This window comes from Andrographis paniculata, unplaced genomic scaffold (assembly GCF_009805555.1).
Source record: "Andrographis paniculata isolate CXL003 unplaced genomic scaffold, ASM980555v1 Contig45END, whole genome shotgun sequence".
NCBI lineage: Eukaryota > Viridiplantae > Streptophyta > Magnoliopsida > Lamiales > Acanthaceae > Andrographis > Andrographis paniculata.
This window is the reverse complement of record NW_026137579.1, coordinates 2,147,306-2,164,648: the sequence shown is the minus strand read 5'-3', so window position 1 is coordinate 2,164,648 and position 17,343 is coordinate 2,147,306. Positions and strand designations below refer to the sequence as shown.

The window sequence follows — 17,343 nt, the reverse complement described above, 5'->3', positions numbered from 1 at the left end:
ATATTTTAAATAAAACTTTGTGTTTATACAATATTCTTTATATAAATATATCATATTCAATTCACTTTGAAATTATCAAGTAAGTGTATAAATATATCATATTTGCTTTTCTCTATAAACTTGATTATATATCTTAAAATTAAATATTATATGTATCTTTAACATTTTGTATAATTCTTTTGATGGAATTTGTATATATTATTTTGATAGAAATTTATTGTATAAGCGTTTATATATATATATATATATTTAAAAATATAGACATCAATATTTATATATATATATATACGAAATTAAGGGTTGTATATAATGTATTTTTGTCTGATATGTTTGTACGTACTATATGTTATAATTAAATATGTATAAGAATTGACATAGAGACATGAGTGAAAGATATGATAATTTGGAAAATAATTGGAGGCCATAACTTTATCTGATAGAAATGTATTAATGAACGTTAGCTTTAAGTTGGGTGGTTTGTTCTCTTTCAGATTTAAATGCAATGTTTATAATAAAATTCTAATTATTTTTTTATAAAATAATAATTTTACAGTTTATAATAATACACACGTGCAATCAAATTGGAGACCTCTATTTATTCTGCTATGCTGTTTAAGAATTTTTATGGGAGGGAGTATTGTTGTAAACTGTAAAGTTATTATTTAAATTTTTATTTTTTAAAAATATTTTATTAATATATATAATAACAATCACGATGATTAGGGTCTTCAATGAAATAATGATTAATGCTAATTTGAAATATTTATGGTATTTTAATGGTGACATCGTCACAGATTTTGACATAAAAATGACCAAAGAAGACTTTTTAAAGGACCACTTGCTTGTATTTTTCGGTTGACTTGCCCGTTGATTTTGAAACCAAGTCATTAATTGGTATTAAAAACAATGATTTGTTTGACTTAATTGTGCGTTAATTACTGTGTTTTTATTTTAATTATACAGTTTTACTTATATTAAATTTTCATTTAGAATAATATTATATTCAATATTTCACTACGTTGTTACATTCAAATATTTATTTAAAATACATTTATTGCTTAATTATTTTTCAATTCAAACTTTTTGATACTTTTAGATTTGGATTCAGTTCCATGTCTTTTGAAAAAAGAAGTGATCTTTCATTTTAAATCACTCTGGATAGTGAAAATAAAAAGTACATAAATCTTTTAACAGATTCTAATATGTACACATGTTTTTTTACTATTTAAATCAAACATTTCCACGAAATGAATTAATCAATTATGTTTATTGATTCAAACAATAGACATATATGTTGTAGAAATTTATTTATGCCTTAGAAATTTTTTACTGATTAAACATAATATATCGTATACTATACTTATATACCGCACTACCTATACTATAAAATGATCCATTAAAAAATAATGTACAAATGAATTATCGATAATCCCATATACATATATAACTTCAAACTGAAGGTAGCTTCGTTGGGACCATGCATGTTAATTATTTAATTAAGCAAATTAAATTTCAATAATTCTTAATTGGACAAGTGGTTTAATATTTTTTCCAAATTACGTACACAAAATAGAAAATTGACCCCCAAACTAATTTCCCACAAGATTATTGCCACCCCGTTCGAGTTACAGGGGTGGTCTATAAATAAACTTCCCAAACTTGCACAAATGATTGTAAGAATTTAGTATATATATAGTTCAATTAATTTTAATGGAAAATATAATAATTCTTCCAAGAAAATGGAACTCCTGCAAAAGTGGTGGTGCAGTAGTGGCAATCGCAATTGCAATGGCGATGATGGCGGGGAGAGTGTTGGGAGGTAATAAGGTTGAAGAACAAGTGAGGGTTGAATGTGGGCTCACCAGGTTCCCTGATTTGTGCATTCGAGCCCTCGCAGGAATCGAGGATCCCAATGTCGACATGATGTCTGCCCTTGTTAAGAAAGCTATCATCGAGACCAAGCTGCCGGAATCCAATTTCCAGAAACTCACCTCCCATTTCATCTCCTCCGAAGCTCAACAGGCCCGAATCGCCATGGGTACGTATACGTTAATTATGTATATATATATATATGTTTATGGTATGGAACTGTAATTGGGTAATTTGATTTGCAGATGATTGCCAGGAGCTGATGGAAATGTCGGTCAGGAGGCTGAACCAGGCCCTGGAAGCCTTGCGGAGGTCGCCGGAGAAGTACAAGTCCGACATCCAGACATTTCTGAGCGCCGCCATCACTTTCCACGAGACCTGCAAGGATTCCGTCAAGGATCACATCGCCTCCAACGTCCACCTCGGGGAAATTTACAGGAAAATGGATTTCCTGTCTGAACTCGGCAGCAATCCCCTCGCCCTAGTTAATCGAATCAATGAATCCAATCCGTCGTCGTCGTCGTCGGGACGCAGGGTTTTGGAGGTAGACGACGGGTTTCCTAGCTGGGTGTCGCCGGCGGACAGAAGACTTCTCCAGAGCACGCAGATAAAGGCCAACGCCGTCGTCGCGAAAGATGGGAGTGGGAACTTTAAAACGGTGTCGGAAGCCATTCAGGCCGCCGGCGGTGGCGGGTATGTGATCTACGTGAAAGCTGGAACTTACAGTGAAAGAATTAATACCAATAAAGATGGAATTACCCTAATTGGAGATGGAAAATACTCCACCATCATCACTGGAAGTGGGAGTGTTGGCAATGGAGCTTCCCTCCGAGGATCTGCAACTTTCGGTAATTAAGCTTTTCTTCTCTCTAATTCTGTGCTTAATTTCTTCATCGTCGTCTATCTGTCGGTGGCGAGAAAAATTTCAATGGTGATTAATTATAATTGATTGATTGATTAGTTTTAATTAGGGTTACAGTTTTCCCCAATTTAATTTTGATTTGATTGATGTATTGTTTTTTCTCTAATCAGCGATTACGGGCGACAGATTTATTGCGCGGGACATTGGATTCCAGAACTCGGCGGGGCCGTCGGCGGAGCAGGCGGTGGCGCTGACCGTCGTCTCCGATCATTCGGTGTTTTTCCGGTGCAGCATCGCCGGCAATCAAGACACGCTCTACGCGCATTCCCTCCGCCAGTTCTACCGCGAGTGCGACATCTTCGGCACCGTCGACTTCATATTCGGCAACGCCGCCGCCGTCTTCCAGAGCTGCACCCTGGCGCTTCGCAGCCCGCGCAGCGGCGGCGCGTACAATGTCATCATGGCCAACGGCAGGACGGACCCGGGGCAGAACACGGGGTTCTCCGTCCACAATTCTAGAATCACCGTCGCGTCGGGTTCTTCCTCCGGCAAGAGCTCGTACCTCGGCCGGCCATGGAAACAGTACTCCCGGGCGGTGGTGATGCAGTCGAACATCGACGGCGCGATCTCGTCTCGGGGATGGGTCGAGTGGCCCGGCGCCGGAGGGTCCACCTACAAAACGCTGTATTTTGCGGAGTACCAGAATATGGGCGCCGGCGCCGGAACTTCCGGCCGGGTGAAATGGCCGGGGTTCCACGTCATCGCGACGCCGGAGGCGAGCAAATTCACGGTGGCGAATTTCATCGGCGGGACTTCGTGGCTACCGTCCACCGGAGTCACTTTCGTCGCCGGGCTGCAGTGATTTAATTACCAGACTCAAAATTAAAATTGTATTATTGAAAATTAGGTAAGAACGTGACAGAACTTAAAAGCTTGAAAAGTGTAAAATATTAATTACTCTGGGCCAAGTTAGTTAAAGAATAATTAGCTATTCTCATAAATATTTACTTGTATTTCCGGTCGATGAATTAAGAAAAATACATACATATATATATATAAATAAATATATGTTTTTATTGAAAATTATTGAAATTCCTTTTGTTATAAAATTAAATTGGATGAGGCAGTATGTAATTAAGCTTTCACTATCAAATAATGATTCCAATTTCCACAAACTTGAGTACAAATGAAAAGGGCCATACCAATCCAATTTGCATGTGCAGTCACAGGCTCACGCCCTCTATTACATCATCTACAATTTAGTTAATTGCATTATTTATTAATAATATTATTATTATTATTAGTTGCCTGTTTAAGCACTTGTCAGTTTTGTCATTAACAATTGTCAACATGTGTTTACTCTTACAAGAATGTCTTATTATACCTAATCAAGCAAAGGTGATTACCCTTTTATATTCCTGTTTCAGTTTGTTTACACATTATGACCAACTTTTCAACATCTTACTTCATAAAATTAAGTGAATTGAGCCGATACACAAACTTTACAACGTGCAATTAAAATAATGATGAACAGTTTCTATAATGTATGTCAGCACTACCAATAAAAGACAGAATCTAGCATCATCAAAAAAGATACAACATTATCCCTGTGAGTTTCTTGAAAGTGAAATTATCATGTTCTGAGACTAGAAAAGGCCCAGAATTACACAAAGTCATGGTCAACAATCATTGCAACCTTAGCAGCTACAAGATTTTTAAAAGTTAAACAAACAGGCTTTTTTAGGTGGGAATGGAATCCTGTGGGAGCAGCCCAGTTTAACAATTCCAAGAATCAGACAAAATTCGAACTAATAATTCTTCATCTTCCAAACTCAAAATATAAAATTAACAAATCGCAAGATACTGACGAAGAAATACAAACATTGATTGAAAAAATGGTCATATTCAAAGCCTGCTGTGGATATGCTGTCATCCACTAAAATTTTTTGCAATGAGACATGATTTGCCTCGACAACTACCAGTCAATCAATTCCATTTTCCCCAATTCAGTAATGAAATAATCTATAAAAAGTTTATCCACTAAATCTACAGGTTCAGTTATAAAAAGGGATTGTCGATATCATTACATCAAAGAAATATAAAAGATGGTAACCAAAGAAAATTCAGACAGTTTCAAGAATTCAAACAACAACAGAGGTTTATTGAACACTGAAATTTGTAGATATGAATTTTACACTTCAATTCTGAGCTAATATATGTATTTATGTATGACATCAAAATCTTTCGTGGCAAATAAAAGTAGCCATGCATTCAGGTCTACAACAAACAGAAGATATATGTGCATTATATGCATACTATATATGATCATGTAAGAACACGAGAATGTAAGAGAGGGAGATCAATGAGATGGGATCACCTTCTCTTGCCAGTTTTCTTCAGAGAGGTTGGAGAGGGAGCCGCTGGGATGGACTGGCGACGGCGACGAAGGCCACTGATCCGGAACCATGAGGAAATAAGCAGACATCGCCTTCCGGAACCTTTTCTTGTACTGTTTTGGAGATATCACTGTGGGAGCCACGTTTTTAGGCCCTCCCAGAATGCCCGACGCCTTCACCCAGTTTTCGAGATGCTTATCCCACGTATACTGCCTCATGAAATCAATAATCCCAACCACCAGCTCGTGCTTCTCCTCATCAACACCAACAAGGAGCGAGTAGTCCATCACATCTATCGACTGGACAACATGTGTATTATTATTAGCATGTTTGAAAGAATTTCGAATTCAAGCAAAAAATTTAAAAGCTTACGGCAAGAAATGAAGTGTCGTTCCAGATGGCTCTCTCCAATAGACGTTTCGCCTTAGTTCCCAAGAAGATCGGAGAAGTAGGCATGGATTCTATCAAATTCTGATCGAGTAGAACTTTGTTGCTCCCGCTTGAGTCGGGATTGTACCGCGATCGGGTAGAGCCTTTCAGGTCGTATATCCGTGTGATGTTTCGTCTGAAAAGAAGATTCTCCATGACGAGGACATCCATTCTTGATTCTTTACCGCCTTTCAAATGCTTTGACGTAACCTTCCATGCAGAAATAATCGTATGAGATGATTCTGTAGGCATAGACGAATACTAAAGATCGAGCTTACACGAAGGCTGATAATAATTAATACCTGATAAATTCCAAAGATCTTGGCGAGGCAAGTCGGGCATCCGCTGTTGATTGATTCCTTTAGGTACTTAAAATAAGACGGCGCAAATTTGAGAAACGACTCGAGCTCTGTCTTCGTCACTTGTTTGATTATAAACCTGTCATCCAGTGTTTTCGCGAAGAACACATTGCTTTTACCTCCTTGCGCGCCCCATTTCTTACACCGGCTGATGGAGCGGATAAAATCCACCTCGTTTGCAATGCAGGTCTTCCTCAAAACTTCAAACTGCTTCGCGTAATAACATGTTACAGAGTAGCTCACCTTCCCCGGAGGGCCATCATCCGAGAATGTAATCCTGGTGTACAGAGTAGTATTCGGGAATTGGACAGGATCCAATGCTGAGAAACTCCGGGAGCCAGATGACAGGATGCTCTCATCAACGGAGCTGAGACTCTTCAGGGTTTCGGAAGATGATTCATCAAAAGAATGTAGCGAGAACAAATTAATTGAATTTAATAACGAGAACGAGGATGATAGCTCCAAAGAATTCTTCGGCTTTTCAGGATCCTTGGACATAAGGTTCTTGTAATCCGGCGAGACGAGAGCATAAGAAATAATGCTAGTAGGCTCATCATCATAAATCGGCACAATGATATCATCCAAACCCATAGGCAGCAGCAGGCAAGCACCACCCTGATTGATCAGCTCTCTCATATATGTGATATAGACAGGATTGTACTCGCTAATTTTGCCGAGCTTCAGAAAGCACGCCGTTGAATTCTTGTTGAAAGACTGGTATATAACTGAAAAAGGCGTGCTCGCCCAATTACTCGGATTTTCAACATCATCAGACTCCTTTGTATGCAATGCCGAATTTTGAGCCTCAGTTACACCACCAGCTGGATCTACTTCAGTTGAAAGGATGCCAGAGGAAGAATCAGCCGAGGGCATGTCAGCATTTTCAGGTACATCTCCCATAACGACAATCTGCCCTTCCGACTGAGCCCTTCGAACTGTATTTCCAGATTGCAGCATCTCCGGCTGGTTGCTTGAATTCGCGCCAGAAGAATTATAAGTGCCAGTATCTGCTCCTTTGTGAGTCTTGTTTGGAGAATCAACATGGCGATGTTTGGCGTCAGCCATGATCATATCAGGAATCATATTAGCAAGAGAAGGATCCCAGCTGCTGAAACCCCGTCCCGATCTGGGAACTATGTCCATTTCACTTCGCTTCTCCCTCGAATTCGCAGCCTGTTCCTTCGATCTGGAAACCATGTCCGCTTCACTTTGCTTCTCTCTCAAATTCGAAGCCTGTTCCTTCGATCTAGAAACATTCACCAAGCGTTGATCCCATACGTAAGCATGAATAACTAACTGGCGTTTCAGTTTGTTGATCTCGAGAATGTCGATTTCAGGTTGGACCAGTTTTGCCGACATTTTAGGCATACACCACAATGACTCCTAAACCAGAAGATGCTGATTAGGGACAGAAAATAGCATCCGATTTATAACACAATGAAATGATGTTACCTCAAATTCTTTCTTCTCCATCTGTATCATTGACTCCAGCTTCGATATCTGTTGGACAAAGCCTGATTCTGTCATCTTAGTGTTGTGATTCTTTTCTATGATCTGATTAAGCGCTTTTGACACTTCCGAGAAGAGTAGATCTGCCTTGTTGCGGACCTATAATTATATCGAACCAAGCCATCGACAACATAAACGACACGAATCAGATAAAGAGTAAAAGGATGTTTCTACTGTCTTACCTCATTGAATTCCCTCTGAATCCATTCCTGACTGTGGTAGTCAAATTCAAGCTTGGGTGGCGGGAGATACACAGAATGTACATTGATCGGCGCATACCGAAAACATGCAACCATCCTCCCGCAACTGCAATGTTTATAAAAGAATGCATTAGACCTATCTATACTCGAAAATATATTGCTGAGAAAAGAGTCGAATACCCATAAAACCGAAGACAATCTCTGTGAAGTGAATGGCCACAGCTAGCAACCCTGCTTGCAGCAGCATGGTTCGAAAAACTGAGTTCCAAAAACTTCCCGAAAGACAAGCCCCAGGCTGCATTAGACATCAGAACCCTTTTTGTAGTTGGAGGGAAACCATGGATCCTCGGACATCGCAGGCATCGATGCCACATCCAAATTTTCCCTTCACTCTCGCCTGGCAATGTGAATTCTTGAAGCTTCCGTAGAGAAATTGTGAGGCTGCCTAGTCGATGAGTGTAGCAATGAACATGTGCTTCGGAAGGTAATTCACACGACCGACATCTGTAGTCCTGCCGAGAAAATCATGGACCAAGACAAGAAAATTTAGAAAGTTATAATTAAGCCGAAGAAATAGACATGCATGTCCATTACAAAAGTAGATACCTGATCGAACAGATGGTCTCGAAGAAATCGACCCAATGGTTTATCAAAACTGCCATAGTATTTGATTCGAAAAATATGAGCACGTTCACATACGCTTCCTTTCCACACACATCTGGTTGATAGAGAGACCAAGATGCTTTGATGATCGGATGTCGAGGGAGGAAACTCTTCTTTCAGTGCTCCCGAATCCCCCGTCTGTTCGGTGTTGTATTGTTCCAACTGTACTGACTCAGAATTATCCAAGATTGAATACAACTTCGTTCCATCACCATGTGAATAGCCAAAGCCCGGTCCGGAAGATTGAGAATCAGAGAAAATGTTGGAATTAGAATCATGATTTCCTTCCACCTGAGGACTACAACCCACAGTTAGATCCATATCTCTGATTGCAAATTCAGAACTCTGGGTCTGAGAAAAGGAATCTTTCTTCCAGAAGGACTCAGGGTTAGACGGGGCCATCCCGGATGGTTCATCAGCATTGCTGGAGTGTTGCTGATCTTGCGGCTTTTCAGAGAATGGAGAAGTGGATCCAGGTATTATTGAAATCGAGCTTCCAGATCTTAGGGGTGTATCAGGCAATGCAACTTTTATAGGAGATTTCAAAGGGAGCTCCGGCAATGACGCGCCTTCATCAGCTAGAAATGAAGTCTCTAGCGACAAGTGATAAGCAGCAAAAACGCCATAATTTACTACATGTTTCACTTTCTTAAGCTCATCCCCACTGGCACCCTTTAGCAGTATCTGACACCGTGTAAACAACATGTTAACAAACATTCGATGAAATGGCCATAACCCCTAAACAACTGAAGTTCTAACAAAAGTCAACCAAGGTTATTTCGACTACAAAATGATTAATAAAGTTAACCAATTTGTTTGCCCGATGCATCAAAGTCATCATTACAATGTACGATAGGAAGACCAGAACCATTAACATAATCATATATGAAAAGCATATTTAACAAAGCTCATGCTTGTTCATTTGAACTTACAGTGCATCCTAACGGTCGAGGACAACCTTCGAGAAACATGAGTGTCTTTGTCAACTTTTTTCCACCTTGTCCAGCACTGCCATGAACTTCCAGAAACTTGTCCACATGAAAAGAGTCACAATATCCCAGTTTTGGTGCTGAGAGATTGTCAACCGATGGTATTATCTGTGCACCGGTGCATCGAGCTATACGCTCTAAAAGAGGTCTCTTGATGTTAAGTACTAGAGATATGTTTCGAGCAAGAAGATAGTCTTGTGCATACCTAGATACCGATTTTTCTACCATAAGAACATTCGGATGGTGCGCATCAATTTTTGCAACAGCCATTTTCAAATGGTCCATTTCCTAACAGAACCCAAACATCAAGAATAAGAACAATGGACAAACAACAATACAGATATAATTTACCCAGTCAAGATCAAGATCCCTAAAAAGTACAGAGATGGATCAGATTCCACAACCTGCTGCAACAACGTATCAAAACTCGATAAGTGGTTAGCAACACGTTGGTACTCCAGGGCGCCACCGAGCAGTAGAATCCGAGCTTTATCAATTTTTGAAGTCATTCGTCGATGAGCCACATTTTTCTTGCAAACCACTCCTTTAATTACAGTACTAAAGATCAAACAGGAAGAACATCATTAGACTTACATAACAGTAAAAGGACAGCAGCTGCATTTATTCAGTGATATTTCAGAAATTTCACGCAACTAAGAAATTATTAAATTCCCTTCACATAGATATACCTTTCATTTCGATGCCCACAAGCCACACACTTAACCTTCACATATCCACCAGGATCCATTCCTCCACCTCTGCTTGTATCCGGCTTTATAAAAGTAGCAGCTTCCGAAGACAATGCCATAATAATTTCCAACCAACTCTCATGCTCGTTCGCAGGCACATTCTCGGCCTGCAGAAGTTGAGATATTAAAGATCTAAAATGTCCATCAACGATCCTCTTCATAGCCCTCTTGTGCTCATCGTGTGATCTACGATATTCCCCATCCAAAAAACTGCTCGAGCGCAGGTAACCCCATTCTCCTGCTGAATTCTCATTCCCATCATCTTCTTCAGATGCAACATCTTCCCTCTCATCTTCTTCGTCCTCAGGTTCTGGAGGGAGCCAGATAAAACCATCTTTTTCATATTCAACACTTTCAAAATCCACGACGTTGATACCATTTAAAGGAGCTGGATCCGGTTGAGCATGATCGCTATGGAGATCCTCATCTTTTCCACTCACTTCCCCACGGTCTGGCCCCTGTTTCTCATAATGTTCTAGCAACGGGATAGCATCACAAGCTCCATGTTCGCTTCCCTCCGTAGGATGCGCCTCACCTCGCTCGTAGATGTGAGCAACCTGATAATAGTCATTCGTCTCATAGCTCGCATTGAAAGGACTAGTGGAAGCAGCTTCTGAGTGTGATCTGCATATCGAGTAGTCGTCATCCTCATCATCACTCCTGCATCACCAAGCAAGAAGTTATATCAATCATGACAATGCACACGGAACTTAATTGAGATCGAAAAACATCAAAACAAAGCAACGACCTGCTGCAAGAACCAAATGGCTCACTGAAACTATCCCTGGCATCAAGATAACCCGCCTTTCCCAAACCTCTCGCCCGGTCTTTATTACCTAAACTAGAGTCCATCTGCACAGAGTCTGCCTCTGCCGGCCAACAATGGCCCTGAGGGAAAACTCCGGCAGAATAACCACCCGAACCGGCACTGTTACACGTGCAGCAGCTCGACTGCGTGCTAACCAAGCTCGAAGACGACGGCGACAAACTTAATCCAGGACTCGATTCTACCATCATGTCATTATTACCAGCAACCGATTGCTGCTTCCTTTGGGTTAAGCAAAAATTGCATACCCTGATCCTATCCCCATCTCCAACCCTACCGGCGGCGAACTCATCGGAAGATGATGAGAGTACAGAGTTTGTAGTACACCTGGCGCAGAAAACTCGGCCACACAATCGACAATGGTGCTTGCGGTTGATAATATTGAAGGGCGAATCACACTCGTAGCACACCCTGCAGCTGGCATCCGGCATCCAGAAATCCCTGGACATTTTCGAAGGCTCCAACCGCCTCGGCATCCATGATTTCACAACCTCAACGATCTCAATAAACTTCCTGTTGTCACTACTACTGCCCATGAACACAAATGAAAATCGAATCTCATTGTTGGGGATCGATGATCATCAGCTGCACAACAAAAATAAAAATAAATGAAAACTACAATTTAGCTCCAGCAACAATTTCATGAATTCAGGCTACCAAATCATAACCTATACAGACGAAATCGTAATAAGGAGAATGAAATTACACAAGTTTTAAACACAACAATTGCCGATTAATCCATCCACCTTCTGAAAAAACACAAACTTGAACCCAAAGCGAAGTAGCTCTTCCCAAAAAAGTATACACAGAAACCGAAATTTCGTTAAAATTTTTCAAAATAAAAAAATAACTGTTTGTTCAACCTAATTCAGTTATCCACAGCTGAGCAAAACCACTTGATCCGAAATCTGTTATATACGTATTTATACAAACACAGTTCATATATAAAGCTTAGCAAAGCAAGATTTTGCGGTGGTAGAGGAGGAACGCACTGAATGGCACAATTTTGTGGTGGAGGAGCGTCCTGACAATTCAATAACCGAAAAAATGAAAATAAAACCAACCTGGAGCTGATAAATATTGGTGCGTTATACGAAGAGATGAGTGTGAAGGGGCAATGATAATAATAACAATAATAAAAAGAGAGCCAAAATGAAAGGTAAAGAGCGGTAAGTAAGAAGGTCACGAAGATGGTATGAGTGGGGGATGGAGAAAGCTGAAAGGGAAAGTGGGCAAATGTATGGTTACCAAAGCTGTATTAATGGCGGAAATCAAATTAAATGAATCGATTTTATTTTATATTTTTTTTCTTTTTATCATCTGGCTAATTACGGATTGATTATACGTTATTACCGTTGCCCTGTTTTTTAATTTTTTTATTTTTACGAAATTGAAACTTCCCTTGAAAAGAATATTATATCCTTCTGTATAACTAGTTAGCTTACTGGGACTTTATCGAACTCTTCCAAATGTTATATAATAATAATAATAAGGAATTTGATTGTTTAAGTTCTATTTTATTTGTAAATATAAATATAAATTATGGCGGAGAAAGAAAGCATGTGGTGTGACAGAGATGTCTTTTACGTAGAAATTTGTAGTTTCAAATGGGATTATAAATTAATTGACATTTAAAATGATGATAATTCCATCTAAAATGAACGGTGTAGATTTAATTGATGGGACAGGGAATCTAACCGTTTTATCTGAAAACCCTAAGCTAAAGTAGATCTCTTAATTAGTCATAAATGAGCCGCCAATTGGAAAAAAAGATTAATTAGGCGGAAATTCCTGCATTTACTAATTGTAAAATTTTATTTTTATTTTACTTAGCAGACAAAATTGTAGAAATTGGATATTGAATTGAACCATCACATTTTCATTGCACATGTTTTTCCTGGTTTTTTTTTTTTAAATATGTATAGAGGTGTTTACTGTTTAAGTTTTGGGACATGCTTTGAGTTTTTCTTTCCTTTTTTTTTATTTTCCTCAGGAATGGAAAATAAGTATAAAAAGATTGGTATAATAGTAATTATTACTATTCCATTGAAGATTAATCGATTAACACGAATACGGTATGAAAATGTTAAAAGTAAGTTGTAGATTAGGAGGAGATTATCTGGATGATAGGTGGACTTGTTGAGTCGTGGAGGAGGCGCCACGACAGCACCCTCAGCTGATTACGTGTCAGCCTTGGAGAGTCCCACCCATTGGTCTTCTTGTGCATACATGCACACCTTTTATTTCTACATGAATAATTGATAGACTGCCAAACACAATGGCCCCCCAAAAAATCATAATAACAATTCAATATTATATCTGAATCTATAAAAGTAAGGTAGTTAATAGTATTATATCTTATCCTGGGGGTGATTAACAAAAAGAAAGATTAAGACAACCTACATAATAGATCTACAAGCAAGAACATGACTAGACAAGATGAAAAAGAAAACAGAACCAGAGAGTATATACAGATAACCAAATTTTACACAACCAAAGGATTCATGTTCCTAAACCACATATTTCTGGCCAACATCTGTCTGGTTCGAAACAGATCAGTTGTTCCTAGAGAAACCATAACCACTTCAATGTATAAGGAGCGTCTGCCTACATAAATAATGAAAAACATAGAAGCTTCTTGGTATGAGGATTTCCCAAATCTTCAGGAGCGGAAAGGTACAAATAAGAAATGAATATAAAACATGGCAATCACAGAGCAAGTCGATTTCAACTTTCAAATCCACTTTGATAAAAAAGTAAAGAGCAGGTTAACACAGAAGCATAAATATATATACAACTGTAAGAACTTGAAACCACTACTAGACAACCTTTTTCGGAGGCCGTCGCAGTAGGGGGGGGTATAGATCCATCATATATACACGTATGTCCCAAATTTGACCAAATCTTTTTACCAATTTGAAATAAGCACGACATGTGTTTCCCAGGAGAGATAAATCCCGAATCCCTTCAAAGCCAAACTAAAATATTCACAAAGTCCTTAGTAAGGTAAGGGGATTTAAGCTTACAGATAAATGAGTGCGATAAATATGCTACTAACACCATCAGCATTGCCATTTGGAGAAGAGGGCTCTGAGAGCTGTGTACAGAGGTTCAGCTGCCTTTGGCCGTTCTACGTTCCCGAGCAGAATATCAGCTGTAGTAAGGTATGGATCGCCATAAAACTGGAGATTTGTATCCATTCTAGTGGCTACAATGTTCCCTTCTAGTGAAACCCCAACAAATGCACCTGAGGAATTTGCAGTAAACTTCATGATTAAGAATGCAATTCCATAACATGTGCAATGTGTCGTGTATTAGCATGGATATTGATTGTGAAAATATATCTTACAGAGTTTGAAAAACCAAATATTCTAGCTCCAACATCTCACACTTCTCAGAAATGGCAAATTAACAACATATGGTATCCATTACAGTCAACTTTCTACTAAACATAGGGCTGAAAGGTTGTGTTTGTTAAAGAGATCCTGGTGTCCTACCGGTTTGCTTGTTTACTAACAGGTGAGGCACCGCCAATTCCAAACTCAAATTGTACTACAGAGATGACAAAAAATTTATACAAAACCTCGTACCTTTACTGCAGCTATAGGTGTAGCACATGCCAGAGCCTTTTTCCCCAGCTCGCATATCTGCTTCTACAACTCTCCCAATTGGGCCAGCGGCAGCACTGCAACCCGCACCAAGAGAAAAGTGCATGCGACTACAAAATGTTTTCACAGCTTTGGCATCACGCATCACTATTATGAAATCCATGAGCTCGCCCCCAACCTGCAGTAGATGGGGAAAAACAAAAAGGAAAAGGATGGAGAAGAATAAGGAAAATAATACTCAACTTGGAAAATAACAAAGATCTTGTGCCTTGCAAGAGAACTCCAACAAACTCTTCTAGGTAAAGCAATTGATACCATATGAATACCAAGGTTTATTAATTCACACTCTAAAATGCAGGTTACTAAATAGAATAGTGTGCCAGAAGTACAACTAACTTTATTATAGAATCTTTATTTTTATTTTTCCAAAAAATAGGATTAATAATTTTTTTAGGGAAACGTGTAACAGCAGATGAAGATCATCAGCTAAGAAAAGCCATAAAATCATAGCTGGAAAAACAGCCTAAACGAAAAGCATCAATAAGAATGAGTGCAAAACCTGAAACCAACTACATACCTGGGCACCCCAGCCTAAACCAACAGAGAGTATGGCAGATGGTGCAGACCATGACCCATCTGATCTTCGGGCAATAACCAAGCCAGTTCCAAGTTTATATGCAAGTAGCACTCCAGCTTTAGCAACTGTTAAGATCGCTAAACCTTTGGCTCCTTTCAAAACAGCAGCAGGTATGGACTTCTCAGGATTCAACCTAGAAACCTGTAGACAGTAAGCTTCAAATGTCACAAACAAATATTATGATAGTTCAGTTAATAATGGGAAAACTACTAGGAGATAGGTAAACAAACCCTCTATACAAGCTCTTAATATCATTTGACCTAAATATCGATTGAGAACAATTAACAAGAACCAAATAAAAATGATAGACCTGGCAATAGCTTCTCAAAGTACTGGATGATTTATATATTTCATATTCCATGGACAACCCCACAGGAAGATTCAGCCAGCCTCTTGTACTAGTCCAATCCATCACATCATGCTTTGCAATCTGCACAGCATTGCTGATTGTATTGATCAATACACCTTGCAGCGGATCAAGCCTATCATAGCATGTGTCACACACCCTCTGTGGATTCCTCTCCCTAAACTTGGAAGGTAACAAGCACCTCCCTTTTGTGCAAACCCTACAGAAAACACCTCCACAGAAACGACAGTGATGCCTTCCACGAGTCAAAGCTGTAAAGGGAGCATTGCACTGCATGCACACTGTTGTTGAACTATCTGGAAGCCATTCTGGTGGCTCAGCCTCCAACACCTCTTTGTAAGCACTGTAATTAAGTGCATTAGGATCAAAAAGCGGGGGAGCACTTGGTATGTAAACTGAAGAGTGTAGGACAGTCTCTCCATTCTTTGCAGATCCAAGGAACGATACGTTTGAGCTAGGCAATTGAGGAAGACTGCGAACGCCAGAATTGTCTTTATTGCGGCCTGTAACGATAGCAACTAGCCCGTTCATTACATTTCTCAGGTTCACCTCTGGTGCGCCATTTCTCATAACAGGAGGACTTTTTTCCTCACCAGAGTCATAACCTCCATCCATAAAATCCTCAGAATCAAGTGGGGATGGATATGACACTTTCTCACTCAGTGCATCAGAATTATGGTCTTCTTGCACATTCCAAGCATCATCATCAAAGTCATCTACATACATAAATTTACTATTCTGTTTTCCCAAAGTTGAAATAGAAGCATATGAAACATCTCTTTCTGATGCTGCCATTGATCATGACCTGCATTCAATTCAGCGTGTGAGAAAATTTGAGTCTTGAAATGATAGAACAAATTACCTAATAAAAGCAAGAGTTACTGGTAGGTAAGTTTAGTGGAATGAAACATGCAGAAAAACACGATACATACATAAACTTTATTCTGCGAGATTTATAGCAACCACGTGTTTTCCCATTAAAACTAATACAAAAGCTACATGTAGCACAACATATTGATAAACTGGGAAGCAGAATCAATCGTAACCCTAGCATAATTTTGCATTCTGATATAACAGTAAATCTTCCGATTAAATCTAGAGATAAAAGCAATAAACGTAAACAATCTTCTTTAAAAATCTATATAATAATAATATAAGATGTTATTAAAAACCATCACAACTGCGAAAATAACAAAGCAACCATCGAACTGCTAAGGAAAAACCTGCTTGCTTGCCAATAGCCTATTCAACTAAAGAATACCAAACTATTCAGAAATGGTTCGCCACCGGTACAGATCTATATCGGGCGAGTCGAAACCCACTAAACGATGGCAACAAGTGAATCACTTTAATAACTATTTCAGGTGCGAATTGATTTTAACTCCGCCGGCGTTTAACGATTACACCGAAATTTAGTGAACCGACAAAAACTCGGCGACTTCTCCTGAATCTCGAATTAAATTCTCACGCTCGCTTCCTTTTTTACCATAAAAGAAGATTAACAATTGAACTTACAATTGTGTGTCCAGGAGACGAAGCGGCTGATAGAGAAGAAGAAGATTAGGGCTGGATTGGATTCCGATTATAAGGCTTGTTACCGAATTTGGCGTCGATGAAGGATGGCGCCGAGGAAATCTCCCGATCTAAGTAACGATATGAATATTTCCATAAATATTATTTTATACTATTATATATTCTATGATATACGGTAGATTGGCATAGAAGTTTATCAACGGTCAGGATCTATTCCATCTTAAGGTCAAGATCGATTCTATCTTAACAACCGGAGGTGCTTCAAAATTTCGCTGGGCCGATTTATTTTTTTGGTTTTTTTATTTTTATTTTGTATTATTTATTAATTTATATATATATATTATAAT

General features: G+C 39.0%; 3 protein-coding genes across 9 annotated transcripts; 1 reads left to right on the top strand and 2 right to left on the bottom strand.

Annotated features, from left to right (window-relative positions):
• Positions 1–1,648: 1,648 nt before the first annotated feature.
• LOC127251456 (pectinesterase-like) lies at positions 1,649–3,853 on the top strand. Its single transcript, XM_051275158.1, has 3 exons — positions 1,649–2,038; positions 2,115–2,717; positions 2,902–3,853. The coding sequence occupies exons 1-3, from the start codon at positions 1,711–1,713 to the stop codon at positions 3,591–3,593; spliced, it is 1,623 nt and encodes a 540-aa protein (XP_051131115.1). The 5' UTR covers positions 1,649–1,710; the 3' UTR covers positions 3,594–3,853.
• Positions 3,441–13,992, bottom strand: LOC127251453 (1-phosphatidylinositol-3-phosphate 5-kinase FAB1B-like). 7 transcript variants are annotated; one of them, XM_051275152.1, is made up of 13 exons: positions 13,878–13,992; positions 10,774–11,436; positions 9,966–10,685; positions 9,681–9,834; positions 9,220–9,564; positions 8,231–8,971; positions 7,805–8,136; positions 7,607–7,730; positions 7,368–7,523; positions 5,859–7,298; positions 5,500–5,766; positions 5,109–5,426; positions 3,441–3,584 (listed from the first exon to the last, which is right to left on the bottom strand). In XM_051275152.1, exons 2-13 carry the CDS (start codon positions 11,385–11,387, stop codon positions 3,552–3,554), a joined length of 5,244 nt encoding a protein of 1,747 aa, XP_051131109.1. In that variant the 5' UTR covers positions 11,388–11,436; positions 13,878–13,992; the 3' UTR covers positions 3,441–3,551. The 7 variants fall into 7 exon arrangements, with proteins under 7 accessions (XP_051131109.1, XP_051131104.1, XP_051131105.1 ...); XM_051275147.1 differs by lacking the exon at positions 13,878–13,992 and adding an exon at positions 11,916–12,074; XM_051275148.1 differs by lacking the exon at positions 13,878–13,992 and adding an exon at positions 11,844–12,072.
• LOC127251457 (uncharacterized) lies at positions 13,620–17,140 on the bottom strand. The gene is made up of 5 exons (XM_051275159.1): positions 16,979–17,140; positions 15,407–16,268; positions 15,037–15,237; positions 14,442–14,637; positions 13,620–14,098 (listed from the first exon to the last, which is right to left on the bottom strand). Exons 2-5 carry the CDS (start codon positions 16,256–16,258, stop codon positions 13,914–13,916), a joined length of 1,434 nt encoding a protein of 477 aa, XP_051131116.1. The 5' UTR covers positions 16,259–16,268; positions 16,979–17,140; the 3' UTR covers positions 13,620–13,913.
• Positions 17,141–17,343: the final 203 nt, after the last annotated feature.

Coding starts and splice junctions, on each gene's coding strand:
- LOC127251457 (XM_051275159.1), bottom strand. CDS start 16,258: ATGGCAGCATCAGAAAGAGATGTTTCATATGCTTCTATTTCAACTTTG. Junction 15,238..15,406: donor CTTTGAGAAGCTATTGCCAG/GTCTATCATTTT, acceptor TACTGTCTACAG/GTTTCTAGGTTGAATCCTGA. Junction 14,638..15,036: donor GTTTAGGCTGGGGTGCCCAG/GTATGTAGTTGG, acceptor CATCTACTGCAG/GTTGGGGGCGAGCTCATGGA.
- LOC127251453 (XM_051275152.1), bottom strand. CDS start 11,387: ATGGGCAGTAGTAGTGACAACAGGAAGTTTATTGAGATCGTTGAGGTT. Junction 10,686..10,773: donor CCATTTGGTTCTTGCAGCAG/GTCGTTGCTTTG, acceptor TTGGTGATGCAG/GAGTGATGATGAGGATGACG. Junction 9,565..9,680: donor TTGATACGTTGTTGCAGCAG/GTTGTGGAATCT, acceptor GGGTTCTGTTAG/GAAATGGACCATTTGAAAAT.
- LOC127251456 (XM_051275158.1), top strand. CDS start 1,711: ATGGAAAATATAATAATTCTTCCAAGAAAATGGAACTCCTGCAAAAGT. Junction 2,039..2,114: donor ACAGGCCCGAATCGCCATGG/GTACGTATACGT, acceptor TTTGATTTGCAG/ATGATTGCCAGGAGCTGATG. Junction 2,718..2,901: donor CCGAGGATCTGCAACTTTCG/GTAATTAAGCTT, acceptor TTCTCTAATCAG/CGATTACGGGCGACAGATTT.